Here is a 19624-nt window from a genome sequence, read left to right on the forward strand (position 1 = left end):
CGAGGGAGAGCGCTGTTGTTATTAGCATCTGGTGCTAGCTGCTCTAACGGAAGAAGAAGATGTTTCTACAATGATGTGGAGGGAGAGTCCTCTCCAGTCAGACTGAGGCTGATAACTACAGCTCAGTGAGGTAAAGGACTCTGAGTGTTTAGATAGTTCACTTTAGTCTAAGTTCAAACGGTTTGGTCACAATTTATGTAAACACATATTTCCAAGGCACTCCTTTATAATTATTGGGATAAACAGGTTTGAAATCATTCCAATGTATACTATAGGTTAGTAACCACAAATATCCTTTAAAACTGGACTTTCGACCCAAAACCAGCTGTTGACTTGTGGATGCAAGCAGCTAATCGCAGACTCAACCAGAGAGAAAGTAGTAGGCCTACATCATCAGCTACCATGTCTGACGGAGAGGAAGACAGTGAGGAGAACAGTCAGGAGGGTAGTGATGACAGCTTGTAGGATTACTGGTCGTGCTAATATTGTCTTGTGTTCACCTCTGCATGTGTGTTCTGTGTTCACCTCTGTGTGTGTGTTCAGTGTTCACCTCTGCATGTGTGTTCTGTGCCGTGTGTCTGACAAATAAAGACCGGTTTATTTATTTCAATTTAAGGATGAGCACCAAGCAACATCTCCAGGTGCTCCTTTGAGAACCAGGGCAAACAAGTTATGTGCACCCCTGGTCATAAGACTTTCATTGTCATTTCTACACTGTAGCTTATGTGCATATGACATTAAAATCTTGAAATCTCGAATACTGAATTTTGCTGGTGAGAAAACAGGTTGTTTTCTCTCAAGCAGGTTTTCCTTGTAAAGTAGAACACACAATACAATAAAAAAAACAATCGCCTTACAGGAATAATTAACTGAGGAAGTGTCATGATGGTATCTGTTTAAATATTACCCGATTGACCTGGTTTATCTACTGTACAACGGTATATCCACAAGGGAGTAGAATAAGGTTGAAGTTTATCGGGTTTTATACTCTCTCTTTCCACCTCGCTGAGACTTGCATTCAACACACAGGAAGTAAAGCAATATAACCATGATGATAGGATGACTATCTGCCAGGTGTGGTGATGGAACAGTGATTACGTAAGGCTGAGCGCATCCTATCAATCACTCACACACTCAACACCTGAAATCATGCAAGAACAAGACTGAACTATGTGTACTTATTAAATGATGCTGCCTTTGTTAGGAGCATATCTGTATGTGATCTTTCAGCAGTGTGAAAAAAACACTTAGAAATAGGGACATGGAGCTGAGGAGAGACTCGTGTGCTGAGAGACAGAACAGAATAATGAAGAGGGTGTTAAGCATGATGGCTGGAAATGGATGTTATCCAACAACTCTATTGAGTGTTGAACATAAAATTGGAACATAAATGTCAGAAATGAGTTTAATGCCCCCCAAGTGCTTTCTGCGATACTTTTCTATGAACCAATTACATTAAAATACATGCAAAAGACCTTCGATTTTTCGGTCACACACACTTGGGAGTGGTTATTTATAAAGAGCCAGCCAGCCCTGATTAGGCTGATAAACGAAAAACAAGATCTTCCCTTTCCCCACTGCTTAAGAATGCATTCAGGTTAGGTAACTCCAAAAGGATTTCCCCTTGCATTTGAAAAAAGGAGCCAATGAGACATAAAGAATGTGCCATTGTGTTACCCTCATTATAACATAGGGGGGAGAGAGTGGGTGGGAGGGGGGAGAAAGAATGAGGAAGTGACAGTGGCAGCGAGCAACACATTTTCTCTGGAGCAGCGCTTTCCTTTTTTCATTATCAAGTAGATCAGTAGCGGGAAGTGTAGAATGCATAGCTGAGGCTGATGTGTTGTGTTACTCACAAAGGGCAGTGTTCTCACTTCACAGGTTCCACTGACTCACTCAGAGTCCGGCTCACACACACACCTGCCACATGAGTCTGTCTTGACTCATTTGCTATAAATAAAAGAAGTCATTGCTCTTCAAGGCAGAAGCTAATAAAGAGAGTAAGCACTCTTCAGAGATCACTGGCATCTGCTGGCCATGTTATTCTCTACTAGACATCCCCTGAGGTCATAGCAGAACAAAATCTGCTGAATGAACGTGTCCATGAGACGTCATGTCTCCCTCTCTGTGGGCCTGTGAGCGTTCTTTAGAGAGGAAGAGAAAGAGGGAAAAGGGAGATTTTAAGTTCTCTCCTTGTAGGGATGTGAGAAAAGTACTATACAACTCCATGTATGGCAATTCCTCAAACAATATTTTCAAGACATGGAGAGAGGAGTAGACTGTTGTAAAATTCTCAGAAGAAAAATGTGTTTTCATATGTGGTTAACAAGGTTTTATGCTTTCGTCTGCGGTGAACAGAGGGCACTTTATGAATCCCAACGTCTTTCAGTCAAACACTGTCTTTCTCACATGCATACAAAACAAATAGATGTTGCAGCAGGAATCCCTGGCATCCACAGTCTATAAATATAAATCAAGAGAGGTCTGAGGCACTCGTGACGGAGAGCAGATAAGTAATGAACTGGAACTGTGGCTGTGCTACTCCAGCTCTCTCAGGAGAACTGGATGTTTTAGCAACAGGATTCGGCCAAATACTGTCAACCACAACACATTATACTGTAAGTTGTGCAAGTGATCAGAATTTGAGAAGAAACATATTTGTAACCTTTCTACATCAAATAAACATTAATTTCAAGGATTGTATGTGAGATTGGCTGAGGAGAAGGATGTTTTCGAATGAATGAAGTGTCTTTCCAACTGCGCCTCATGAATAGGTTTACAGCCAATGGTGTGGCTGCTGTGGTCTTCTCCACACGGCTGATTTTACTGCTGTGCAGTTACTGGTAATGACTGTTCTTCCAAACTACACATGTAAGTCCCTCAGCTCCTACAAATTAAGTATGAATACACATATTCACAACACTTGGCAGATCCATCTGAGGGATTATAGCAAATCTTTGAGTACACTGGAGATTGTGATGTTACTTGCTAAAAAGCCTCTTAATGTATTGCTTGTTTAAATGTCTTTGTAGAATAACTTTATCTTCACCCAATTCTTAAGAGATTTAGAGAAATTCAGAGGGATTTTGTACAGCGGTAAATCAGAAGCCTAAAAAATGAAGGGTACATTGCTTCCATGTGTCTTCAATCCATCTGTTTAACAGCCATAATCAAATACAGTCATAAAAGCAAATAAGAAAATACAACTGGAAAGGCACAGACTTCCGCCAAAGCCATTTCCATGCATATAACCGCCCTGTGATTGGGATCTACTCCCAAATGTAGTGGTTTCTTCCTTGATTCAACCTTATACAAAGTTTGAGGACATCTTGGCAAGTAGATTTGAAAAAAATAGACCGACAAACCAAAACTAACTGAAGACATAACCTCCTTGGCAGAGGTAATCAATCTGGTTTATTCCAAGGACTGTTTACTCAGTTATCAATTTATTTTATTATGGCAGTAAATTAATAAAGAAAAACAAGGGATTCTTTGAAAGTTATTATAGGGGGAATAAGATACCGGGGTTCTGTTTGGAGAGAAAGCAGCATTGTTAAATAGTTAAACAGCTACATTTATGACACACAGTCCCTCTCCAGAGGAAGCTGCTGCCAAAACTCCTTAAACTGGAATTTCTCATCAACAGATCAATGGTGTATTTTTAAACCACTGATTTACAGTGTTTTGTCAAACTTTCAAATCTCACAGAAAACGCTTTATGGGAGGAGAACACAAAACACATTTTAGGTAAGGTAACATTATTAAAATAACACCTAAGCACGAGTGGGATACTAATCATGTTCCACGCTGGCATAACTTCCTGCCTTCTGTGAAATGATGGAGTAAGGAAGACGGCTGTGGTTTTTTCACTTTTAAGAAGTCATGTTACAGGAAGTGTCTTGTGGTGAAGACTGAAGGCCTTTGAGATGCATGTCATGTCTGTGACGGGCATACTTAATATAGAAGACCGTATATGGAAAAGACTTGGGCCACACACAATGACATCACAAAGACACAAGGATGCACCCATTCAACCAGTCAAGTTCATCAGAAATACACATTTTACCTGGCAGAATGGGAGGAATCTGTAAGGAGAACAATAGACAGTACAGTCCACTACAGCCTGCTGGGCTAGCACAAGCAAAAGCCATAAAGTACATTATCTATTGTTTTATTGTCTTCCCTTTGATGTGTGCACACTGGCAAAACCTCACACAAACTATTTGAAGATTAAAGAGGAAGAGAGATGAGAATTAATTGGAATCCAGTCATTGGGAGTGGACCAAATGGCAAGTACTAATTTTCCTCCAAGCCACACATCTCAATTAAGACCACTTGAACAGAGGTAGACCAGCGGTTGTCGTGGTTTGACCCCACATTTTAGTACATCAATCAGGTGGCTGGAAAACACGAGATGCCAAGCAGACCTTCGTATGAGCTCTTTGTGAAATCGCTATGACAACGCAAACAAAACAACACAAAGCAGTACCAACCCCTCGCTGAATACTAAATGCTTTTTTCTCAGGTCAGAAACAAACCAGGCTGACTAACGCTGCTGAGGCAGATGATATGAAAAGGCTTTTAACTGCGGTGGGGCCTTGAGCCAAGTGCAAGTGCTGAGTTCAACCTCCATGATTCATTCCACTCTCCTGAGCTTTTCTGGATTCTGTCAACGGGCAGAGGGATTGTAAAGTCTTAACATGTTGTAGCTTACTAATCTATTGATGATAAAAAACTGACACAAATAGACTGTACCAGTGCCCTAAAGCAGAGTACACAGTACATGACAGCAAAGGTTCAGCAAAAAACTAAACTAAAAACGATATTGTGATGTGATCACACCAGCCACGAGGCCAAATTGGGCCAGGGGCATAAAGTGGAAGGGGGTGAGGGAAAATGCTCCCTTCTACACTTCCCAGTCCACTATTATGGCTCCCTTGCTTGGACCACACCCATCTTCTCAACTTAGCACCTGTTTCATGACTACATCCACGGTTGCGTCACTATCGCAGTGGTAATATCTGTCCACAGACAGAGAGAAACGTAAACACCTGGCAAAGTACTCAAAGCGACTTCTGTGAAAGTTCCCGCTACAGAAGGTGTTACCAGGAACACATTTTGCTATGATGATACATATGCACGCTCAGAATCTGAAAACAATACCAGCCATGCTGTGGCAGCTGATAACAAATGGGAGAACCACTGGAATATTAACACATATGTTGCATGACTGCACAAGACAACACACACTCTACAGTAGGTTACTGTTAAATTGATTTAAATGGCATTTATATTGCATCCTAATCAGATCACTTCACAATGCTTATAAAGTAGCATGCCTGTTATCAAGCAAGACTGACTATCACTGTCTTTAATCCAACTGTCCTTAAAACCAAGAGTTAATCGTAGGTTGTAGTCCAAGCTGAAGCCATTAGGACACATCAGTGGCCCATTGTGTATTTGAATTAGGCTAATTCATCAATCTTCTTAAACAAAAAGTTGATTCTTCCTAAAAATATCTTTCATCAAAACAAAAATAAAACAGTCTGAGTGATCCAAATCAAAATCGTGTTACAGCTTTATAGCTCTGCCATATAGCATCAGGGAGATTAAAAGCAGATGCCCTTAATACAGCTCTAGACAGACACCAAAGAGATCAAACACACTGCAGATAACTGCTTTATACTAAACCCATATGTAACCTGAACACATCTTTATGACCCTGGGTGGAATCACAGATGATTAAATATGCCGTGTGAAATGTATATTCATGAAATATGGGATGGATTTAACGGATTTCTATAAAATGTCAGTTTCCATGTCAAATTCTCAAGAGCTTTTAATACAAGAGACAGATATTAAAACTGTTTGACAGCTTTGCAGCACAGGCCACAGGTTATCTGTCTAAATAGTTTCCTGAAACGCCAGGAGGTTTCCATTGTTTGATTTAGATTTTTTTGGACCTGAGCTCAACCGAAAGTTATGGCTCAATGTTGGACAAATTACTCTTTATCTAAAAAGGTACACAAGATAATAACCCTTTTCTCTGTATTATTTTAACTTAATATAGAAGAGAAATGTCCTCTAATGGAAGGTATTGTATTACTTTCACTTAAACACTTTCTATCACATACTGTCCTGATATCTGATACTCAAAATGATCCCTTTCTAGTGTAGAATAACCTGAAAGTACAGCCAGTTCAGTCAAAGCACATCCACATGATGTATTTAGATTGCATGTGGATTGTTTAAATGTTGTATTATTTAAACATCATTTGAAGCACAGATAGAAAATGTTGTATGACAAGATGATCATAACTATATCACACTGAATTAAAACATGTTAAGTAGCTGAACCTCCCTGGAAGTCGCTCACCGTTAGGCTCTGAAAATTAAACTTGGTTGCACTTATTAAATCACCGTGCGGAGTGTGCGGTTTTGGTTAGCCTTTCAAATGCAGCACGTAGCAAGTGACTGGTGAGTGAAGGATATTTTTACATTCAGATCAAAGAGTACACTCAAGGTTGTTTCAAAGTGAATTAATACTTTCAAAAAGAACAACAGATGTTCCTGTTTATCATTTGAAACCTACAGACCTTAGCTTATAAAAGGCTTTTGTCCAATGAGATGTAATACATAACTCAAGATGCAAGCTACCCAATGTGGGGCTGTGAGGTGATCCTTCTCTCTTAAAATGTATACAGAAAGAATACCTTACCCTTAATGTTGTTGTTGGTTGCCCAGACACACTCCATCATCACACTGCTTTTCTATGACAGTGAGAGTAGTCTCACCATATTAACACATGGTGGTGGTGCTTAAACTAATCTGTAAGCTCAGGGGCAGGGCCTACTGCGAACACAGAGCTAAAAGTAGATTGTATAATGTTCACTCAAAGTATCACGTGCCACTAAAACAACAATTAAAAGCGGACAAAGAACAAGGGGGGGAAGTGAGGGGTCAATGGTGGAAAAAATAAACATTTATCTTTGGGGACCCTTCACTGACCTAATGTACAACAAACAGACATTATGTGGCTGAGAGATACTAATGATTAAAAACCAATGTATTCAACACAGGTCCAGGGTCTATCCTTTAAACAGAAACATTCCCCTGTTTCATAATGAATGCTAAATTAGTCTACATTTCTTTCCCATATACACCTTTCAATAAATGCCCAAAAAGGATCTGGATAAATCACAGATGGTGATAACGGAAAGAGTCTGAGGGAACAAAAACACAGACACCCACACCCATTATGTACATACCTTGACCTTCATCCATAATTCAACGTTATTGGGTGGTCTCACTTTTGACAAATATCCCAACTGAATACCACACAATACATATGACTCGTATTCCACCTTATGTTATGATGTAGCCTCATTACCAAACCAAAGACAAATATTTCTAAAAAAGGAAACCAGGCTTATGTCCGGCACTGTACTGTGTATACTCTTAGGATCAGTTACATGTGGTAAGCATATGTAGAGTCATTACATCATTATTCCATGGCAATCACATCCATATAAGCAAAAAATAAATAGAGGCTTTAAAGTCAAGGCACAATCTTCACTGAAATGTCAGACAATTAGGCATTGTGGGTCTCTAACGAACCCAAACACAGGCTGTGAACTACACCATGTTCTCATCATCCAGCTAATAAAGGAATTTAAGTAATGGTTAAACTGTTGGCAGATGTTTCCATGTATGTACATTATCTCACGTACTCCTCCCTTAGTAAATTCTGTTACTCCCTAAACTAATATTACATAACAGTAATCATTACAAATTACTTAAATGGAGAAATGACAGATTTAAGGAAAAATATGTATAATAATAGATAAATAAACCTTTTCAGCATTACTGCAACATATAGGCCACATGTTGCACATTCAGTCTCTTGGCTGTGACTTGTGTGACATTAGGATATGGAAGATAAATAGACAAAGGCGAGCCTTGGCGCCTGGACAATATCCAGAAATGTGAGCCATTCCCTGGTCATGCGCTGGGATGAAAATATGTCACAGAATGAAACTAACCAACAATGTGATGGAATGAGAAGCTTTGGGAGTCATGTTGTCTGGTTCAGCGCAGAACTGTGGCATGCAGATTACATCACTGAGGACTCAACACTAAACTGCTGTTGGACACAGGAGTTGTATTCAACACTTGTGATGTCCATTAAGTGGTAAACTTTTATAAATGTTACATCTGTAAGGCACGTTTGAGACCTTCACCAACTCACAGTGTCTTCTTACTGTTTAACTATCTCTCTGTGGTAAAAACATGACATGGCACATCACTTCAAATATCACAGTAAGGGTTCAGAAGCTCCTTTGTTCCTGTGAGATTTATGAATTATAAAGGGAATAATGCAACATATTAACTAATTAAACCATTGCCATCAATCCACATGATGTTTAACCTGTTTTTCTTTTAAATGGCTGATTGGAAATGAAAGGGAAAAGAGTCAAAATGGCCACATTTACGCTGATCTTGGCCCTCTGAAAAAGTGTTTAGGTTTTCTATGTTCATATATCAAGATTGCTCCAACATCTAATACAATGACATGTATGAAGCTTTATTCTTGTATTGTTTTTGAGATCTGATGACATGATGTCTCCTGGCAGCTACATACCACTATGAAAACACAATGTCCTTCATTCCATTGCTATCATAGTGACAAGACGTAAAAATAGTCAAAGGAGATATGCTGGCCTTTTCGTACTCAAAAGGTATGTCACTTCCCCTCTTGTTCAAACTTCCATAACTGATCCTGCCAACAACAAATAAACAGAGTCGCTGACCTTGGCCATGACATGGAGATTACATTACATAACAGGAAGTAGCATGAACTGAATAACACTGCAGCAGCCACATTTGTTGTCAAAGCACAGTGGAGGTGGAGCACAATCTACATCATTTTAATCATGTTTGACAAGAAGCAATGTTAGTTTAACTTAGACACTTCTGATACTCTCGGGTTGAAAAGACTGCTACTTATCAGACTGACAGTGTAGTGTAATTTGGAAAACAATCTTGCATAGAAGGCCCTTCACAATGAACATAAACAGTGTGAGCATGTCTCATAAATAGTACTGTTTTACAATCAGCCCTCCTCCCAGCTGAGTGCCCAACAGGTCAGCCGGAGCCAAATCCCAGGTTGAGTTTTTGGGGGCCCAACTCCTGTTTAAAGGTCCCCTATTATACTGTTGTTCATCAATATATTATAGGTCTCAGATATATACAAAACATGTCTCTGAAGTGTTTGGCTCGAAATACAAAACAGATCGTGCATTGTAGCATCCCATGATCCCCTCTGTTTCAGCCCTGTTTCAAAAGTGCTGATTCTCTGTCTGTTACTTTAGATGAAAATAAGGAGCCACTCCCAACGCCCCTCTGAGAGAGATTTGGTTAAAAAGAACACCATGGTGCTCTAGGGGCCCTTCTCACTTCTCTTATTTTTCATTTCCTCGCTCCTCGGTCTCGGTCTCACCGGAAGTTGATTTGTCTGCGCCATCTTGAGTAGCGTCCCAAGGGCCTTATTTTTGCCGGAAGACCGAGGAGCGATAATAGAGGAGCTATAATCAACCACCAGACCATCCTTCGATGAAATCCTCAGACACTCGCCCCGCCCCCTTACTGTGTATCGCTCACTGATTGGACGATGCAGTGCACGCACTGATTTGATGCTTCTTGACATGAGAGCAGTTTCCCAGCGGAGTGAAGAAAATACATGAACCTCACGGGACTCACTCCTCAGTTTATACCGTGTTTTGTTTCAATTCATGTATCATTTAGTTACAAATATGTGATATATCTGAACAACAAAGTGGTCAAAATCATTTTATTCATTTATTGGAAACATTTTCATGATCCCTTTTTTTGTTTTATATTTTCATTTATTGTCATTTCCATTCAGTCAGTCATTAAGTGCTATTAAATGTTAATGTGCTACATATCCACCCAAACAAACAAAGTGTGCAATCCAATGAATGTTAATCTAACTGGGTTTTGATAGATAACATATCTCTTTTTCTTCTCTCAATTATTTTATTTCTATTGTGCACTCTAATCAATATTAATCAAACTAATGTTCGTTTATACATTTTAAGAATGGCATTTATCTTTTTTGAGAATGAGTTCTTATTTTATTTTATTTATTTGGGTCTACAACAGATGATACAAATGTTTGTGTCAGTAAATGTGTACTAACAGAGGCGGGGTGTTGGTGAAAATAACGGGGTAAGAGCTGCTGTCAGACGATCAGCTGTGCAGCGTCATCACAAACGGACTTGAAGCGACGTGACGACCCGGAGGAAAGGACGTCCCATTGCTCTTAAAACTCATTTCCCTGCTTCTCGTGGTTTCCTTGCGTCTCTCCATGCTTCCCTGGTGGGAGGGACTAGTCGCAGGGAAATTACGCAAGTGAGGGACGCAAGGAATCCATTTAACCGAAGTGAGAAGGGCCCTAGGAGGAGATTCAGGTGATAAGGTGTGGGGGGGGGGGGTTACCTTGGTTGGTGATTGGCTAATGGTCACACAAGCCAACAAAATTGGCCAAAATCTTATCAGCTCATTTTCAGAACACTTTGCATCATCCCTCATCTGATGACCACAATGACAGCAGCCGCTAGCAGCTATCAGCTTAATCTCCAAAATATACCCCTTATATATACAGTCTATGATATACACTCAATGACCGTCTGGGAAATGCTAGGGAGTTTTCTTAATTGACGGATATTGTGGTTACGGTTCAGTTATGTAATATTATTATGACAATAGTCTGAGGTAGGTCATGACTGTGAGGGATTGAGTGACAGAGGCCATGACCTTTTAGAGAAGGTGTCTAAATCCAGCAATGACTGTCACACAGGAGATGAATGGCACACGCACTTTCATCACCGACGAGTCAAATGGCATCACGAGCCTGTACTGCATGCCTCAGAGGTGGCAGTCATGGAGTGAAGGGTCATGGAGTGTTTTGTGTGCATGTTCCACTCACCCGTGAGATGGTGAGGGGGAGACAGAAGTCCTTCCCTCCTTGCAGTCTGAAGCCCCAGGGGGCGGGGCCAGCCAGGGAGACGCTGTAGCTGCTGCTCATGATTCACCTAGACAGAAGAAGAGATATTTTTACATTTGATAGTGCATGAACCAATATTTAGAGGGATATAAAACAGCAAGAGACAAAATCCACACTGAAGAGAAAAACGGGAAATGAGTATGTTGTAGTGCCGAGAGATATGGAGTCAGAGGCGGTGCAAGGAAGGTGCAAGAATAGTAATTTATTCACAAGCTGTAAAGGACATGTTGTCGGGTCGCAGCCCGGGTCGACAAGAGAGAGCCAAGAGGGTACACACTATTTATAGGTAACCCATAACATGTCCGTGTGGGAACAATAACTGCAACTGTAGTTCCAAGTTTGAATTATGTCCCAGTGGTTTAATAGGTGGTCACCACACAAGCCCCCCCAGAATTCAAACATGGCAAAAAATATATATCCCCACGTCCGTGGAGGAAGCACCACAAGGGCCGAGGAGGGTGGGGCCGCAGGTGAGGACCGGGCCATGGAACGGGCCACGAAAGGGGGCCGCAGGAGAGGGCAGGGGCCCTAACGAGGGCACCCCCACCGGGGGCGGGCCGCAGTAGGTGTCGCGGAGAACCCAGCAGGAAAGAGCGCAACCCGGCCGCAGGCAGACGCACAACGGCGGCGGGCACGAAGTCCTCGGCAGGCGTCGAGGTATCCCCGGAAGAGAGGAGCAGTCCACCCGGGAGGAAGGAGCGCAATCCGGCCGCAGGCAGACGTGCAACGGCAGCGGGCACGAAGTCCTCGGCAGGTGTCGAGGTATCCCCGGAAGAGAGGAGCAGTCCACCCGGGAGGAAGGAGCGCAATCCGGCCGCAGGCAGACGTGCAACGGCAGCGGGCACGAAGTCCTCGGCAGGTGTCGAGGTATCCCCGGGAAGCAGGAGAGCAACCCGGCCGCAGGCAGACGTGCCGCGGCGGCGGGCATGAAGTCCTCAGCAGGCGCTGAGGCATCCCCGGGAAGCAGGAGAGGCCAAACAGGGTCCCGGAGCGCGCCACCCATGGGCCGATGGAGCATGGGCGACGTCCGGAACTGTCGAGGAGAGAGGGGGTCCAGGAGTGCGCCACCCAGGCGCCGATGAACGTGAGTGGCGTCTGGATATCCCCGGAAGGCAGGAGAGGCCAGACAGGCTCCGGAGTGCGCCACCCACGGGCCGATGCCAGCATGGGCGACGTCCAAAACCGTCGAGGCGAGACGGGGTCCAGGAGTGCACCACCCAGGCGTCGATGAAAACGTGAGTGGCGTCTGGAACCGCCGTCGAGGTGGTGAAAAAGGTGAGAGTGTCCACATGAGGTCAACCGGCTGGTCGAACCTCCTCTCCGGCACCAGAAAAAAACTCAAAAGGGCCGATAGCCGTTAGCACTAGCCGTCGTTAGCCCCACGTGGTTAGCAGCCGGGACGTGCAGCCGCATGCCCCTAAGAACAAACCCACGGGGTAGCAATGTGGTTGCTGGTCGACCCAGCAGGTTGTGCACCATCCCCCCGTTGGATAGAAAGCCGATGCGGGAACGGCGAGCAACGTCTCCAGCCTTCTGCGGAGCGCGCACCGAGTCTCAGTCCGCGTGCCGGCGGCAGCCACAGACGTCTCCAATCAAACCCCGGCATTTCGAGAAAGGAACTCGAGTTCCTTTTGCCGGGTTCGGCTCCGTCCCGGAAACTTCTCAAGACGTATCAGGGTCACCAGTGTAGTGCCGAGAGATATGGAGTCAGAGGCGGTGCAAGGAAGGTGCAAGAATAGTAATTTATTCACAAGCTGTAAAGGACATGTTGTCGGGTCGCAGCCCGGGTCGACACGAGAGAGAGCCAAGAGGGCACACACTATTTATAGGTAACCCATAACATGTCCGTGTGGGAACAATAACCGCAACTGTAGTTCCAAGTTTGAATTATGTCCCAGTGGTTAAATAGGTGGTCACCACAATGTAAACAAACTGTGTGTCACGTAGTTCATAGTTGTTGTGCAGCCAACTTAGTGTGTTCAAGTCAGTGCACTGTAAATGGATATTCTATTTGACCTGAAGAAAAGCATTCCTATGACGAGTGTAGATTCAAAGATATGCCAGGTATGTTTTTCATCACTGTGTGTTATAATTATTTCCTTTTTGTCATCCAATAACATATCACCAGACATGTTGGGGCTACTAGCTTACATTTGATTACAGTGAAACTATTTAGATTCAAGAACAACTGTCTATTAATAGTCCTTTTCTAAAGCTTTGTCATAGGCAATGCCATTTACGATAGGGATATTACTGAGTCTGTCATAGATCATATACAGCACAGGGCTCGACTACAAGGGTTGCCGCATTGATATTGCTAATGAAAATGCACATCCTCAAGCAAATGAGTGTGACTTGTAATAAGCAACACAAAGGTAGTCTGAAAAAAGAAACAAGGACAACTCAGGGATATTTATAGTGTTAGCATTGACTACCCTTTGTTTATCTAGAATAATCTCAGATCAGTGACTCTGGAGCTGCACTTTGGACCCATGATCGAGTTACCTCATTCACACCAACGGTGTTTCGGGGCCGGTTCGGAGCTGGAGCTTGAAAAGCACCGGGTTTTCCTCTTCACACCGCAGCGGAGCAGCCTCCTAGCTCCGGAATCCGGTTCGTTTCAAGCACCAAAAAATTGTCCGGCCAGAGCAAAAGCACCACATACGTCACGCTTACGTCGAGGCGGGGGCAGGGGCAGAGAAAGATCAACTCCTGAACAACAACAAAAAGCCCGCGTTTTATCCAGCTTGTACACAACGATGGAGAAACTTAACAAGCAGCAGTGGTCCAAAGAAGAGACCAGCTACATACTGGGAATCTGGTCTTCCGAAGAGGTACAGAGGAAGCTGGAGCACAATCGGCCATTGTTGTTGTTGTCGGTGTCAGCTGTGAGGGGTTTCCGCGCGGTTTGGCTTTATGAAGCAGGCACGCAAACGGTTACGTCATGACGCAAACGATGACGCAATGACGCAGCACCAGTCGGACTCTGAGCGGTGTGAAAAGAGCCAGAGCTAAACCGAAGAACCGGTTCTGAACCTGGAAAGCTCTAGCACGGAGCTTGAACCGGAGTTGCGTTGGTGTGAATGAGGTGAGTGTCCTCTCATTGAAGCCACTGCTTGAGAAAATGATTTTCTGACAAAAGGTAGCCAGACTGAGAAAACAAACTATATTAAAAAATGAACTGGCATTATGGATGTACTGTCAGTCTATTGTATATAGATTATATTGTCCTTACAATACATAAGGGGTAAAACAATCAAACCAGTGGCAACTTCAGCATTTTTTAAATGATGCATTGGTAGGCAAAGGCATTGTATCTCCTTTTTCCAAAAGACTTGGCTCCCTTTGGTATTCATCTTTTCAATAAGGCAAAGCCTAGTGAACAGTCCTGTACCTGTATCATCCTTAAAATTGATTCCTGGTGTTGAGAAATGGTCTTTAGAAAAAAAGACGTTATATAAAATATGTCGTAAGCACATCCGGCAAAAATATCTGTTTATCCCTAATATATAACAGAGTGAGCATTAACCTTTCCTCAGGCAACTGTCTGTCTGCATTCACACCAAATCAGGCGTTGCTGCAATTAGCTAAGGGTTGTGCAACGGTGTGTGGGAGTGTCAATTAAATGGTACATTTGTGTGACAATGAATGCCAATTCATTTCACAATGATTACTGCGTTTGTACTCCCTCATGGCAGGGTTGTACAGATCTGGACAGCTGGTTACGTGATTGGCCATGCTACCGCAGCATGACATCAGGGTGATTTCTCCAAAAGACGACTCTGTTTTTAACTTTTCACAGTGGGTAACCCATGCAATCCACACATCAACATACTACCCACTTGAAAATGAATGTAGGTATTGCATTTTTGGCTCAGCCTGCTGATTTTCTGTGAATGCAGCATAAATGCTCGACACACCCTAGATGGTCATAGACTTGATACATCTCAGCTGCCAACTCTACATTTCATGGGAGAGAAGGTTTGCCAACGTCTCAACGGCCAAATGCACCATCATCTACATTACCTCATGGATGGATACCAATACCATATCCTGATTATACATGTGTGCATTCAAATCAGATGGACAGTTCCAAAAGTGAGACAACGCAAAGACTATTTGGTGCAGTAAAATATTTCATGCACTATTAAGTTTCACTGGTTGAAGCCCTGCCTGTCATGCATTCCTTTTCCACTGAAAATTTGAAGCTGAAAGCTATTTATTAGAAGCTAAATTGAGGTTAAGTACAGTCACATGCTTAGATTTAGTGCATTATTAAATGTATTAGGTTAATTATTGGGGAAATTGGTGTACCATATTTGCAGAATGCACATTAATTTACTGGAGTATTCAGCCAACAGCCTCTAGTGGATCTGTCTGTGTGCCTGTGAACCACGTTCAGAAAGAAACAGATCATGTGGAAATATATCACCTCTGCCCTGCACAACAGGAAGGGTGAATGTGAACATAAAAACATAACATCAAAGGCTGACCCACAAGTCCTATGTCACAAAACAGTAAACTGCAATCACATCAAAAAGTGAAATGTAGGATCAAAGCCAAGTCTAACACTGATGTAATGTTAGTGGCAATCCAATTACATTTTAGAAAGAAACTGAGAACCAAATATTTACGTTGTAAAGAACTAAACATCTAGCATTTCTGCTAAACTAATGAATGAATAGAGGGGTGAATAGAGGAATTAAAGTATAGCTATCATTTGGTGCTGTACAATTTGAATATCTACTGCTCTTTTATTTCTAGCTTCAGTAAAAAGGATATCACGTTTTCCTCACATAGTCCATCCTTAAACAAAGCAATTCAAGATTCAACTATTGCTTTTGTGCACTTTGTAGTTTGCACTGCAGAGAAAACAGATTTTCCTGATCAGTATTTCATGAATAATAATGCCTTGTCATCCCAGAGGCATGCCATTCTCAGGTTGTAAGTCATGCTGCTGTCACACAAATTCCCTCAGGGACCCAGCACCACCTGCTGCAGACCATCACCTGGTCCTTGTACGAGACACACGTCAGATCAGCCAACAAACTGACTCATCATCTCGCCGGGAGGAGAACGGGCTCTTCAAAGAAGCCAGCAACTAAGCCACACAGAAGGCATGAGGGCGGTTAGAAAATAAAATCATGTGTGAAAGTAATCGTGAGGAGCTGAACACCTGGAAAACAAAGAGCACATAGCTCTACTATTTATACAACACACTCTCAGAATCAAACTAGAGTACACCATGGCCACATGGAGAATATGCAGGTCTATAATAAGAAATAAACTACTTATAGACTGCTGTCTCCCTCTTCAAGGTGATCGAGGGTCGATGTGAGCCAAGACGTTTATTTTTGGGGAATTGACAAGACCTAACCCACATCCATTATCACCAATCAATTACACTTACTCTGTTTATACTCATCATATTGCATTATTTGAGACACATCTTTGAACAACTGTTAAAACAGAGATAGAGTACACATTTCAGATGTGAAAGCAAATGTAGGTGGAGTCCTAACCTCAATATAAGGAACTTAGTGACACCTTTCACACTGTTGCAGGCCTTGCTTAAAATTTCATTAAAGTATACACCGTATTAAAAAAAAAGGTTTTTCAGTTGAATTATAATTAAAGTTCACGGTAATCAACTGTTAAAAACATACTGTTCACATTTTTTTAAGTAAATGGATAATCGTGATATCAATTATTTACCCAAATAATCGAGATTATGATTTTCGAGCAGCCTTAACTCCTTAACTGCTAATGCTAATGCTTAAGGGGTGATAGTACAAAAGTTATTATAGACATAGATACTATACGTTTTATTCAAATGTCTTCAGGACTCAATGTCTTGAGGTCATTGTTCAAAACAGCCCTTAAGGAATACAAAGCATTGCATAGCTCTGTTAACTATGTCAGTTGTTCCCAAGAGATTATTTCGGTATTACATTTCATAGCCAGCCAACTGGGGCATTTCAGAAAAAAAGCTACATAAAATGCTGATAGAAAAATGTGGATCACACACAAATCATACCCACATTTCAGTTGCATTTCATTCCCTAATAAGGAAGAAAAAAACATTATGTCATCTCCTGTCCCTGCTTGTTTTGCAATCCATAATGATATCAGGCATAGACATGATCAGACACACCTTTCAGTGTTCCCAACCCTCACCGAGGGAAAAGCAGTTTATCAGCAGCAATCACATCAACACTTCTCTAAGCCTGTATACATCTGGGTATTTTCCACTAAGGCCTTATCTTATAAGTTCCTGTCATAATGGCACTTTTTTATGCCCAATATTTCAGCACATTCACACCAAAAACAAGATAACAACACAATCCTTTCAGCGCAGCATGAGGCCTGCCTACTGTGTTATCCTACATGTATACATTTGTGTAGATGTTAGTTTAACTTGCGTGATCTCATTTATAGGTAGATTACCAAAATAGTCTAAAATTGCAATTCAGTGTGGCTTTCTAGTCATGGTTGGATTAGACAAATATTGCCTCACAGGAGAAAAGCTCTATTACAGTAATTGGGAATCAAACAGGGGTCGACAGGGTTGTGTTTTACTGCCATTTAAAAGCCTGAACTCCATGCCCTTTCTACTGCATGTGCCAAATACAGATGTTTCATTAAAGTAATTATTAAGAAAACAGTTATCTTGGTTATGGTGTAGATAGAGTGTAGAGTGGCCTCTTTAGACGTCATGCTCATTTCACAATGTTTCAGGAGACAATGTGTTGCCAGGTGACATCATTGCAGGACAGGACATTGACTCACTGAGTGTTTTCACAATGTACTGTCCTTCACTAGTGGGCTGTCTATGACATCCACTTTAACTTGTCAATACAAGACAAGAAATATCTGATAATTAGTCAATGTAGCACACAGGCCTACTCTGAAAGTATTTTCTAATGTAAGACTACGACAAATTAAAACTTAAAAAACAACTGATTGAAAGTCATATAAAGGCCCATTTGTCATAATCCTTGTATCATTGGGACAACTTGCACCAACCTGAATTTATTGGACACTTTCTGTACACCAGCTGATTATACATGTTTGGTCTGAAAGCAACTCTTGTTCCGTTTAACACTTTCTTACATTCAGAATGCATAAAAGATATACTCTTTAAATGCCATAGGGCAGGCTTTAAGTAGGCTACCTCAGTGTGTCGGTCTAGACCAATAAATATACTATAACTTCTAGGGGTAATACTCTAACACAATATTTAGCTTTAGTTGTAGACTTTAGAGAAAATGATAACTCCCTAGGTCACCATCAGTCGTGTGTTTACTTTAGGGAACACACATTAGCGTCATTAAAGTCCAGCACTCCTTGTTTGTTTTTTCACGGAAGCTGACATTTAATGTGTATTTGGTTGCCTCAGTCAGTGGGTGTGACATAAAACACATGTCTGACATTAATAGTGCACTTTTCTTATAAACTTTAAACCAACTTGTTTGTAAGTAAAAACAAACCTGTTACTGTGTTAGGAGCAGCGTAACAAATCGTGTTTTTTTAACTAATGCCTAAATATTTCGTATGCCATATGTTCATTTAATTGCAACTTTGTAGCACATAAAGCAGTTAAATATAACGGTAACATAAGCAGTGGCTTCCCCTGGGCCGCTATCTGTGAGAAGTTGTCAGATGTACCGGACTCACCTTGCCTTGTGAAGCCGGGTCTGGTGCGGAGGGAGAAGCGTGACTTTAGTCCGTCTGTTCTCGGAGTCAACTGGACTGAGCGGAACTGAAGCTTCCGCATATAAGCCAGCCCCATCTGGCTGCCGGTAGGAGGGCTCACAGCAGCGTGTGTGTGGGTGTGTGTGAGTGAGTGTGTGAGCTTTCTCTGTGAACGCACAGCGGCAGGCATGGGCATGTCAGACCGTGGGACAGAAAAGGTGAGGCTGAAGAGTGAACTCCCAAAGTGTCCCTTTGTTGACGGCTCAGGTGAAGCTTAGCCTGCAAGCCCTCCTGAGGCATACCTGGCCACAAAATGCAAAACTGACGAAATCACTACGAAAGATCTCGATCTCTTTGTGAACATGTCAAACAAATGAGTTGTTTGAATACATTAACTTGGGAGAAGTACTCAGATTTTGAACTCGAGTAAAATTAGAAGTAGCCCACCAGAGTGTAGTAATAGCCTACTATGTTACAGGTAAAAGTCCTGCATTCAAAAAGTTACTCAAATAAAAGTACAAAAGTATTAGCAGCAAAATATACTAAGTAAATAAGTACTCATTATGCAAATTGGTCTATTGCAGAATAACATATTTGGGTTGGTTATCATTATTGATGCATTAATGTGTTATCAAAGCTGGTAAATGTGCAAGTGCAACTAGTTTGAATGACTTTGTATACTGCAGGGTAGCTTGTGAGTCTACTGCAGGTGTAACTTACTTAAGTCTTATTTAAGCAACACATCCTCACGCCCAGGTCGGCCTATGTTAACGTTATGTCAAGTCCCCTGTCGGCTTTTTCCAACGCAAGGGGGGGGGGGGCCTTAGCGTCCATTTTCAACGC

At 42.0% G+C, this 19624-nt stretch overlaps 1 protein-coding gene across 4 annotated transcripts in view; it reads right to left on the minus strand.

The window, feature by feature from the left end:
• The window catches only part of pdlim5b (PDZ and LIM domain 5b), a 41790-nt gene extending 22810 nt beyond the window's left edge, over nucleotides 1-18980 (minus strand). For 2 of the 4 annotated variants that reach the window (XM_034208549.1, XM_034208547.1), the window contains exons 1-2: nucleotides 18764-18980; nucleotides 11009-11114 (exon numbers count right to left, since the gene is read on the minus strand). In XM_034208549.1, the coding sequence (XP_034064440.1) occupies nucleotides 11009-11107 (99 nt within the window). In that variant the 5' untranslated portion in view covers nucleotides 11108-11114; nucleotides 18764-18980. Of the gene's footprint in view, nucleotides 1-6718; nucleotides 6840-11008; nucleotides 11115-18763 lie in introns of those variants that run through there. The other 2 variants (XM_034208548.1, XM_034208550.1) reach the window with 2 other exon arrangements.
• Nucleotides 18981-19624: the final 644 nt, after the last annotated feature.

This window comes from Gymnodraco acuticeps, unplaced genomic scaffold (genome assembly GCF_902827175.1).
Source record: "Gymnodraco acuticeps unplaced genomic scaffold, fGymAcu1.1, whole genome shotgun sequence".
NCBI classification, from domain to species: domain Eukaryota; kingdom Metazoa; phylum Chordata; class Actinopteri; order Perciformes; family Bathydraconidae; genus Gymnodraco; species Gymnodraco acuticeps.